This window comes from Antennarius striatus, chromosome 11, assembly GCF_040054535.1.
Source record: "Antennarius striatus isolate MH-2024 chromosome 11, ASM4005453v1, whole genome shotgun sequence".
In the NCBI taxonomy this organism is placed as follows: Eukaryota; Metazoa; Chordata; class Actinopteri; order Lophiiformes; family Antennariidae; genus Antennarius; species Antennarius striatus.
Genome location: NC_090786.1, coordinates 233,625 through 245,000, shown reverse-complemented (window position 1 = coordinate 245,000; position 11,376 = coordinate 233,625). Strand labels below are relative to the sequence as shown.

Genomic DNA, 11,376 nt, shown 5'->3' with positions numbered 1-11,376 from the left:
CTGGAGCAGACGGAGGCTCTCTTCAAACCGGGACTCATGAGGAGCTTCTCCGCTGGAGTCGCAGGTGTGCCTGGAGAGCCAGGTGACACTCTTTTCACCAAACTCAAGGAGGAGCTGGAGGACCTCGCCCAGCTGGCTCCAACGCCTGGAGACACCATCATCTCCCTGAACTTCGGTCTGAGCTCAGGTGTAACCCACAGCGTCATTGTTCCGTTAACATTAGCATTAGCGCTCCATCCTCCACCTCCAGGGGGAGTGTTCTCCTCCGGTTTTTTTCCAGGTGACTAATTCACTGTTTGCTCCTGCAGGTCAGCCTCGGTTTGAGGAGCCCCCACACCCAGCAGGGTTCACCCAGATCTCTGACACACCCAGCCCCCCCCCGGGGCCCTCATCCTGGGCCGGTGATAGCCACAAGCCCGTCCCTCCTGCCTCAGGCCACAAACCCGGTCCAGTTCCCCTAGACATGGCCAACACGATGGGTCCATTTAGCGTGCGGCAGACTCCGCCCATGGGCAGCGCCACCCCCAGCCTCAGCAGCTGCTCCACGGTGAGGATGGAGAGAATGAGTGTTAGATGGGATGGATGGACTAGTTACCAAACCAATCTCAACCAGTCTAAACCAGTCCCAACCAGAGACTATTGGTCCATTTGTTTTGTGTTGATTGAAGCTTTGGAGGCTTCATCCGACTGGGCGGTGTGGGGGGTGTTTGGACGGTGAACCGGTGAATTGTGTCGGTCCAAACTCATCTCTTTGGTGTTTGTTTGCCTCCTGCTCCCCTGCCCCCTGTTCTCCTGCCCCAGCAGCCCAGCAGCCCGGGTGACTACTACAGCTCTGTGGAGACCACCATGAAGGTGGAGCTGACAGAGAAGCTGTTCACGCTGGACCCAGAAGGAAGCAGCGGCACTGAGGTGTGTTTCTTCCCTTCATACCATGAACACAGTAAAGCCTCCCTGGTGGGATCCCACCTGGGGTCAGAGACCCACAGTCACACCTCATGGAGCTTCTGTCACTCTTTTCCTCCAGATGGAAGTCAGTGACTTGGACCTGGAGACTCTGGCGCCTTACATTCCAATGGATGACGAGGACTTCCAGTTGAATCCCGTCATCCCAGAGCCCCAGACCCTTGAGGGGGGGCCAGCAGGATCCCTGGGGAGTAGCAGCAGTTTCACCCAGAGCTTCAGCCACATTACAAGCCTCTTCCAGCCCCTGTCCTCCCCTCCCCAGTCTCACGAAAGCTTCCAGGACCAGCCAGCTGCAACCTGGGCTGCAAGGGAGAAGAGGGGCCCCAGCATGGGGCCCATGGACCCCCATGAAGGGCCGTGCATGATGGGGCACATGCAGAACCCCCCATACCAGACTCTGGCCAGCACCCCGCTGTCCTCCACGGGTTGCAGGCAAAACCTGCAGTGGCCCCCGGACCCTCTTCTGACCTACCAGCAGCGACTGATGGACTCATTGTCTGGAACGGAGCGCCTGCAGTACCAACAGGAAGTGCCCCGCCCGATGCAGAAACAGAGGTGATGCGCTCACGTTTTAGAGCTAACGCACAAGAGGGTGTACAGTGTGGATGAGACCGCAGGCCAAATTGGAACGACCAATCACAAAACGTCTGGATATGTCACCGTGTCTCTGCAGGTCCACAGGTCGGCAGCAGGTAGACAGCTTCGTTCAGGCCTACAGGGACACCGGTCCTGTCAGGGCGGGCGTGGCCAACGGATTCAAGCGCTCCTTCACGCAGATGGCTGTGGTGAGATCCTCTGATGAACACACCTTCACAGGGTGGACACGGGCAGGTCCTCAGGGTGGACACGGGCAGGTCCTCAGGGTGGACACGGGCAGGTCATCAGGGTGGACACGGGCAGGTCCTCAGGGTGGACACGGGCAGGTCATCAGGGTGGACACGGGCAGGTCCTCAGGGTGGACACGGGCAGGTCCTCAGGGTGGACACGGGCAGGTCCTCAGAGTGGCCCTCATCCAACCACTGTAGTGGAGTTTGTTCATGTTAGAAACCTTTTGGCCAACAGGATTAAACAGAGACTGACAAACACTTCCTCCTGGACGTAAACGCTAATTGTGGTGTTCCAGGATGAAAACAGGAACTCAGAAGACACCTGGAAGAAGATGAGAGGTGACGGCTGTGCTGCCATTGGTCGCTCGCTGTCGTTACTGACAGGTAGGAGGCGTCCTGTTAGCTGTGAACACTATTGGACATCTTCCACACATTCTTCATGACCCATGTGATGACTCTTTGTCTCTCTCTCAGAGTCTGGGATGGGGAGGACGATGCCGGGCAGCGTGTCATTCCATCTCGACTCACTTCAGGAACACAGGAAGTCTCAATATCCAGGAAATGGGACTGAGAAACCGTTCTCCCAAAGGACTCGCGGCTACTTGCAGTACAACCTGCTGCCGTCTGATAAGCCTGAAGGTGAGGGGACTTCAGCCGGCGGTTCAACCTGTGGAACCGGATTGCTTGATTTCTGATCACACCTCAGGTTGTATTTGTAGGTTCATGAACATGAGAATGTGAATTCTTATGTTCTCTTATGAATTGTGTGCATTAAGAGGTCATGTGCAGGGAGAACATGAGAACGATGGTCAAGCCAACACTGATCCGGCTCCCATCTGATCTTAGACTCAGAGCTGGAACTTAGTTTAATTTGTTCCGTCTGAATATCAAATTATCGATGTAGAGAAACTTTCGGTTTAACTCTGACAGATATTTCTGTGTCATTGCCAGGCATTGCCAGTCGATTGCTGGGCCCGTCCTTTGAGTCATCCTGTCTGCCAGAGTTGACTCGGTATGACTGCGAGGTCAACGTCCCGCTGCAGGGCAGTTTGTACCTCCTCCAGGGCTGCGACCTGCTGAGAGCTCTGGACCAGGCCACCTAGATCCGAGGCTCAAACTGCCACAGACCCAGAATGACTTCCAACCCGGGATCCAAGCCTCTTTTTCTTTGTACCTCTGGGTGCTATATTAGCCCTGAGGCTAAGCTATGCTAGGGAATAGTATTCAGAACCACATCCTGCCTTATTTAGTTTTTTGGTGAGCTCTACTCACACCTGCTTGTCCCCACAAAGCTCTGTTCTTCGACCATGTAAGCTAACTGCCACCTGACAGCCTTTACCCTGAACCCTTCACCCCATCAGACATCAGATCACGGGCACCTTGACTTCAGGTGCACATGAAGTTGGAAGCATTGAGATGATATGGCCCTCCAGGTCCAAACAGTCCCAGCGTGCATAGAAAAGCTCTGAAACTGGGTTTTCTGCCCATCATCAGGTTTGGGGTGAACATTACTGAGGTCGGGTCTTGTTAGTGAGGTGGGATTCAAACACACAACCCTGCCCAACCCTGCTCAAACACCACCAGCCATACACCCTGATGGCGAGCGGCTTCTGATAGCTTAGGATCCAAGGCCAGGCCACACGGAATGAGATCCAAACCAACAACCTTCGTCCCCCACAGAGCGCCCCCTAATGCTGTGGAGCTCACTTTATCAGCTGATTCACAGATCCAGAAGAAACTCTACTTCAGGCGTGGAAGCAGTCAGTGCCTCCCAGTCAGAGCCATTCTCCATTTGAACCAATCAAGCGCCCTCATTGATGACTTTCAATACCTTCTATATGTTTTAGCGTTGATGCTTCCCTTCGAACCTCGTTTGAGTTGAGTTCAGAAACAGTAGAAGTATTAAATCACATGAAACAAAGGTGATGAAATAGACGACTTTAGAATGGAAGTCTAGTTAAATGTAAAATCTTTATCGTCTTGATCTTCCTGCAGTGAACATTAAGAACGTGGCTTTAGTGATTCTGAATCACGTGAAGTTCAGGAAGTTCCCACAAAGAAAGAGCTGCTCTCCTCTGCAGGTGGGCAGCAGGCAGGTAATCAGGCTGACAGGCAAGCAGGCAGGCAAGCAGGCATGCAATTAGGCTGAAAGGCAAGCAGGCAAACAGGCAGGCAGACAGGCAGGTAATCAGGCAAGCAGGCAAACAGGCAGGCAAGCAGGCAGGCAGACAAGCAAGCAAACAGGCAGGCAAGCATGGACCTGCCTCTTATCTGAAGGCAGCCCACCTGGTCACCCAGGTGTATTCCTAGGTTCACGTTAGCTTTGTTTGGAACAACATTCATTTCTTATCTTTCATTTTCTGATTGTATTTCTTAATATTTTATATTTTCTGCTTTCCAAATAAGACATTTTCACTTTTATCAACCCCCCACATTATTTAGTCAAAGTTGACGGGGCACTTTACTACATTACTGTTTTATTTCAGTACTCCACCTCCTCCAGTGTCCAATTCAGACACACTAATAATAAACATATACTGCAACACGCGAGCTCTGGAAGTTCTCTCATGTTACGTGTTCACGCACTTCTTACGTCTGTCATTTATGTAATCTTTTATCAAACAAGGAAGGAGCTTGTGTGAATTTATTTGCCATTATGCATTGACTTCATTGACTTAAAACCCAGTAAATTCTTTCTTCACACAACTAATCACTAGTTTTGGAACCAGGTATGTATGATAGTTTATTTTACATTCAACAGTCACATGGTGGCTGTTGGTAGTGGTGATTAAAACTGGTGCCTGTTCTGCTATTTCATCTTTTGTTTGAAGTCATGTGATTGTTGAAGTCTCCACAGCCACAGGTTGAAGTCATGTAGTCTTTGGCTGAGGGTTGTCCAATGCACATGATGCAACGTGACCTTTTGACGTGTACTTTTTGTACTGTTCAATTTTTTTGTCGTGCAGTAGAAACAAATCACTTCCCAAACCTCTGTAGGGTCAGCTATCAGTCACAGTTCAACACGAGCTTTTTGCTTTCTTTAGGTCAGAGTTCCACCTTATCAGTGAGTTTAGACGTCAGCACAGATTATTTTCAGGATGAATGGCCCTTTAATTGTAAGAAAAGAACAAAATATGTCCAGTATATCCATGGATCAGTCAATCAAACAATCAACTAATCAATCAAATTCAAGCTACAAAAGTGACTTGATCATATTTCAGTTATTGGGCTGACTGGTTCACGCATTATCCCGTCAGTAGAGCAGCAGCATCAGCAAACCTCAGCAGCTGGTGAAGTGCCTCTAAGATGGACTAGATGTCTTTTTCTTGGGGACTAGTAGAGACGTCAGTTGGTGAAGTCAGTCTAAGATGGACTAGATGTCTCCTTGGGGACTAGAAGAGACGTCAGTTGGTGAAGTCAGTCTAAGATGGACTAGATATCTCCTTGGGGACTAGAAGAGACATCAGTTGGTGAAGTCAGTCTAAGATGGACTAGATGTCTCCTTGGGGACTAGAAGAGGCCAGTTTGCTTCCAACAAGAGATTTGCAGCTGAGCTCAGAACAGTATTTAGCCTTTGTAGGCACAGATTTTTATTTCTGGTTCTCACCTGACTTCCAACAGCATCACCAGCGCCTCTTTCTGTTCTTTATTTTCTTGGACCTTCAAAGCAGGTTTTTCATGTAACTTTTTGTTGCTTTGCGTGGTGACCAGGTTTGACTTTCAGTTATAGAGCCTTGTACACATATATGTTACATATTTAAAAATACAATACTAGTGTTGATGATATTGTCCTTATTTTTAGTGTACTCTGGTACTTTGTCCTCATCTACTTTTATATATGTGTTTGGATTACGTCTCTTCTAGCGCTGCATCCTTTCGTGCTGTTTCCTTGTCATGTCATTTTGTTGTTGGGTTTTTAAGTGTTTTATTCATACTGTTAATAATTTCCGTATCCTATTCCTAAAATATATATTTAATCTGTTGGATGGCAGAGCTTTTGGTCCCTACTTAGAAAAAAAATCAAGATTACAGAGGAAAATTGGTTTTGTATGTGTTACTTTTCAGATATATAGCAATATAATGTGAATATATATTCAAAGGGTGAAGTAATAATAATCACATTACCTGTGGCACATGTAAACGTGGTGGAGTTGCATTGAATGTCCTTTTTATTGCATCTGCTGGATCAGCCAACACATGGTGACGATGTGTTTTGTGTCGTGTTGAAAGTTCCTTTAAAAGGTTCATTTTAAACCGGACAATGTGCCTTATGACAACAATCAGAGACAATGTTCGCTACAACCTGTTGACAATTCCCTCTCTCTTTGGGTTATTACTCAATAAAGTCCAAACTTAATGTTGTATCTTATCTGGTAAATGAACTGTTCCTGAAAGAATAACCTGAACTTCCTATTGGTTTACAGCTTTCATTTTTGGTTTTACCTGGCTCTACTTTCAAACACAACTTGCATTAATGTGAGGACAAAAATACATTTCCCTGTTACCATGTTCACTGTTCACAATAAAAGGTAGCATCCATCCATCCATCCATCCATCTGGGTTGAAATTAGCCCATCTTGCCCCCACCCAGCCACCTCCTACAGTCCTTCTTGGGTAAACCAACCCAGTTGAGCGATATAATGTTGCCACCCCAGAGGGCCCAGGGTACCCTCCTCGTGGGACATGCTTTGAATACTCACCAGGAAGGTGTCCAAGGAGCATCCTAACCAATCTACCCAAAGGCCCAAACTACCTCAGCCGATTCCTGTCGATATGGAGGAGCAGCATCTTGACTGAGCTCCTCACCCTCAGAGAGAACCCAGACACCCTGAGGATGGGGCCCAGTTCAGCCACTTGTGCACCCCATCCGGTCCTTTTGGTCATCAACCAACGCTCCTGACCGTAGGGGAGGGCAGACAAGAAGATTGAGCGGTAAACTGGGTCCAGTCCAGACCAGACGTGAAAGACTATCTCCCTGTAAACATAAACATGCCTACAGCAGTTAAAGTGATACTGCCACCTGGTGGTAACAGGAAGTATGTGTTAAGTTACAAACAGTTGTTGATGTACATCTAGTTTTGGTCTTAATGCCAGCTGAGGCGGCTGGCGTGTGCCTGTACTGAGTGTAAGGACCTCTACAATGCTGCCTGCAACTTTAATCATCGTTAAAACTGTTATTCAGGGAATTCAACACCCAATAAATTTTTCTGCACCAACATTCTATGGTTCTTCTGGAACCCCAGGCTGATGTTGTGGAGTCTGGATTCTTATCTTTCTCCTGATTACAGCCCACAGGTTCTCTGTAGGGAGTCAATGGGTGTCCTGACAATTGTCAAGAGAAATTATCTTTCAGAAATAACACCAAATATTTTGAACTTCTCCATGTTGCGCAGCGATTTGAGATGCATGTATTTATCCAATCAGAATGATTTGATAGTTAAGGATCAGTATAAGTTAGCATAGAATTAGGGGTGAAGGTTAAGGCTAGGGCAGCAGTAGCTCAGTCCACCGGGTCAGGGGCTGGGGGGCGGGGGACTGGAGCAGAATGAGGTCATGTCAAGTTATGCATCCTAAAGTCAGGTGATCCTATTGGTCAGTATGACGTCATGTGCCTCTGCTTTCAAACAGTAACCCCTGAGGAGGTGGATCTGGACTAGAGGACCAGTCCTCAGATGGGTAGGGTTTGTGGTCTATAATGTATACTAACTGTTACCACTAATTCTGAATGGGCTGTTTTTCATTTCGTCCTCCATGACAGCAGTGAGTGGAAAAACTTGGGTTGATGGGCCAATAGTTTAAAAGTCAATATCAGCATCCTGGCATTTATCCACTAAAACACAAAAACATCCTTTTCCTTCCCTTGCAGCCAAACAGGAACCCAAATTTTCTGTGCACCAAAAATGGCCACATGGGACAGAACTGCAGAAACACACACATCATGTGCCCCTGTGTTCCAGATGATTCAAAACCACATTTAATACAGTGGGTGCTGTGCGTAACTTTCCACACAGTCCACGACAATTAATATGACTTTTGTTGTGCTTAAAAACGTGACTTATTGACTAAGAAATAAGTCAACTGAGAACCAACCAGGAAAAAATCTGCTTTGCCGATTCTTTTCAACATCAAAACGTCCAAGTGGAATGTCTTTCTGTCCCCTGGGACCCCGTGCCTCAAAAAATTGTCCGATAAGATAATCCAGAGCCAGTTTGTTTAACTTGTGCTCCAATCACACCACAGCGCCAAACTAGTATTACTGGACTGGTGCCCAGAACAAAATGTCCAGGAGCTGACGTCGAGTTTCCCATGTTGGATTTAACATAAATTGGTGTTAATCTCTCCCAATCTCTACCAATTTGTAGAATCCACACACTGGAGGTTCCTACAATGCAGGAATGTGTCTTACCCAATGGGCATGCAGGCCACTGAACTACCCACCCAGTGGTTGGCTGACAGGACATTTCATTCAAGGACCTCATACTGAATTGGTATATACATGCTGGTATATTCATGCTGGTATATTCATACTGGTATATTCATGTTGGTGTACTCATGTTGGTGTATTCATGTTGGTATATTCATGCTGGTGTGTTCATGCTATGGGTCAAATAGCCCCAACACTGTCTCGTGGGTATCCGCTGGAAGGGAAAAGGCTAAGGGAGAAAACGCTGACAGAAAACCCTGACAGAAAACACGGCTTGGACTCCGTTGGGCAGTTCAGTGTGTGCAGCGCTGTTCTGGCAACTCCTGCAGCTGAACTGATGCCAAATGTATTGGTTCTCCATTCCTTCGGATCACGCCATCGAGGCAGAGAGGGGGACCCTGTTGCCTGGGCAACACAGGGTCTCCATATATCTTGCCCAGGCATCTTGTGCCCTGGAGAGGAAACTCCAGCTTCACTGTGCACTGAAGACACAACATGGGAGGTCAGCAGTTAACGGTTCTAAGCCCTTTCTCATTTGGCGTAGAGTTGGGCGCCAGGGGCTACCTCCATCGGTGGGAGAGATGTCTTCATCTCACTGGACAGCTACCGCCCGCCTCAAGCTGGGCAGCCCCCAGCCAATTAGGTGCTGTCCCGCCACAGCCTGCTTATTTCACTGGGTGCATGAAGCTAAGGGATTCATTCCGACAAGTGAGCTGTAAATCTGCGCACCAATCAAATCAAGCAAAACTAAGACTAGCATTAGACTAGTTGGAATTTCAGGACCATGACGCCCGGACTAACAGACAACCTGCTTGTCATAAACGACACTCGCAAGACTGCAGTTATCAACAACAAACTCCTGAAGCGTCAAATAGACATCTGTACCCTTCAGGAAACCCGACTCCTCTCATCAGGCTTGTTAAGAGAAAGGTACTGTACCTTCTTCTGGTAGGGGAAGCCTCCTGGGGAAACCAGGGGATATGGAGTTGGCTTTGCAGTCAAAAACACCTTACTGGGTTAAATAGTACCACCAGGTGGTTCAGAGAGGATTTTAACCCTCTTCCTGAATACTACCACAGGACCTGTCCACCTGGTGAGTGCATATGTGCCAATACTTAGTGCCTCCCAAGAAATAAAGGACAAATTCTATGATGTACTTGAAGGGACCATAAAAAACATCCCCAAACATGATCAGCTTTACCTGCTTGGTGACTTTAATGCAAGAGTTGGCGCTGACCACGACTCCTGGCCATCTTGCTTGGGTCACCATGGCATTGGTAAAAGGAAAGAGAATGGGTAGCATCTCCTAAAGTTCTGTTCACACCACAGCCTTTGCATCACCAACTCATATTTCCAGTCTAAACCCTGTCACAAAGTCTCTTGGAGACGCCCACGGTCTGGCCACTGGCACCAGTTGGACCTGATCATAGCACGGCGCTCTGACCTCAGAAGCGTCCTCCAAACCCACAGCTTTCACAGTGCAGACTGCGACACGGATCACTCCCTCGCCTGTTGTAGAGTCAAGCTGCAGACTAAAAATCTCCATCGAGCCAAGCCTAAAGGATCCCTGGGTGTGGACAGCAGCAAGACAGCTGACCCAATCAAAGCTACCGATTACCTCTCTGCCCTAGAGGAATCCCTCCCCCACCTACCCCAGGGTTGCTCTGCCTAGCAGAGCAACCCTGGGGTAGGTTGCTCTGCTGGGCCATCCCTTTTCCCGTAAGCCAAAGGGATGGCTTACGGGACTCCATCCAGGAAACTTCAGCAAGCCTCTCGGCGCTGTGCCAACAGCTACTGGCTACAGCTTTGTAGCAACATTCAAGCTGCTGCGGACTCTGGTAACACCAAAGACATGTACGACAGCATTAAAAAGGCGCTTGGACCCCCACATCGCACAATTACTCCATTGAAATCGTCAGCCGGTGAAATCATCACTGACCGCTCTAAACAACTTGAACACTGGGTAGAACACAACACTATCTCTGATGCAGCCCTCTGTCATGTTGAGTATCAACCAGTATTGGAAGAGCTGGACATGGAACCAACAGCTGAGGAGCTAAGCAAGGCGATTGATAGCCCAACTAGCGGTAAATCACCAGGCAGTGACGGTATCACAATGGAACTCCTAAAATGTGGGAAGCCTGCTCACCTCGACAAACTTCACAAGCTTCTCTGTCTGTGCTGGAACGAAGGTGCTGTCCCACAGGACATGAGGGATTCCACCATCATCACCCTGTACAAGAACAAGGGAGACAGGAGTGATTAACAACTATAGCGGTATCTCTCTTCTCAGCACTACTGGCAAACTCTTTGCCAGAGTTGCGCTGAGCAGATTCCAGGTTCTTGCGGAGAAGATCTATCCAGATTCTCAGGCAGGTTCAGAGCCGGAAGGTCTACCACCGACATGATCTTCTCTCTGAGACAGCTACAGGAGAAGTGCAGAGAGCAAAGAAAACCACTCTACATGGCATTCATCGACCTAACAAAAGCTTTTGTAGGAGTGGCCTCTTCCAGCTGGTCAAAGGGATAGGTTGCCCCCCCAAACTTCTCTGCATCCTCCAGTCCTTTCACACTGGCATGCAAGGCACCATCCAGTTTGATAGGTCCACCTCAGACCGCCTCAGAATTTGCCGCGGTGTCAAGCAGGGATGCGTGTTGGCGCCTACCCTGTTCAGTATATTCTTCTCCCTCCTCCTGCGCCAAGCTTACGGTGCAGCGACTGAGGGAGTCTACCTTCACACAAGGACAGACGTCAACCTGTTCAACCTTGCCCGTCTGAAGCCTAAACAAAGGTCAGGCCGCTTGTCATCCAGGATATGTTGTTTGCTGACGACGCAGCAGTGGTAGCACACTCCCATGAAGACCTGCAAACCCTCATGGACAAGTTCACCCAAGCCTGTCAGGACTTCAGCCTGACCATCAGTCTAAACAAAAGCAAGACGATGGGTCAAGACACTGGAGATCCGCCCTCTATCACCATCAACAACTACACACTGGAAGCCGTAAACACCTTCACCTACCTCGGATCCACCATCACTGACAACCTGTCCCTTGATGCTGAACTCAGTGGCCGCATCGGTAAAGCTGCCTCTACCTTCGGGAAGCTCACTGAGAGAGTATGGAACAATGGAAAGCTTAGTCTCCACACAAAGGTACAGGTGT

General features: G+C 48.5%; 1 protein-coding gene across 3 annotated transcripts in view; it reads left to right on the top strand.

The window, feature by feature from the left end:
- Positions 1 to 6,152, top strand: part of LOC137603451 (endothelial PAS domain-containing protein 1-like) — a 24,479-nt gene extending 18,327 nt beyond the window's left edge. For 2 of the 3 annotated variants that reach the window (XM_068326924.1, XM_068326926.1), the window contains 8 exons: positions 1 to 187; positions 309 to 547; positions 802 to 909; positions 1,025 to 1,518; positions 1,637 to 1,748; positions 2,087 to 2,174; positions 2,265 to 2,429; positions 2,742 to 6,152. The exon at positions 1 to 187 is cut by the window's left edge and continues 31 nt beyond it. In XM_068326924.1, coding sequence (XP_068183025.1) covers positions 1 to 187; positions 309 to 547; positions 802 to 909; positions 1,025 to 1,518; positions 1,637 to 1,748; positions 2,087 to 2,174; positions 2,265 to 2,429; positions 2,742 to 2,893 — 1,545 coding nt within the window. In that variant the 3' untranslated portion in view covers positions 2,894 to 6,152. The remainder of the gene's footprint in view (positions 188 to 308; positions 548 to 801; positions 910 to 1,024; positions 1,519 to 1,636; positions 1,749 to 2,086; positions 2,175 to 2,264; positions 2,430 to 2,741) is intronic. The other variant, XM_068326925.1, reaches the window with a different exon arrangement.
- Positions 6,153 to 11,376: the final 5,224 nt, after the last annotated feature.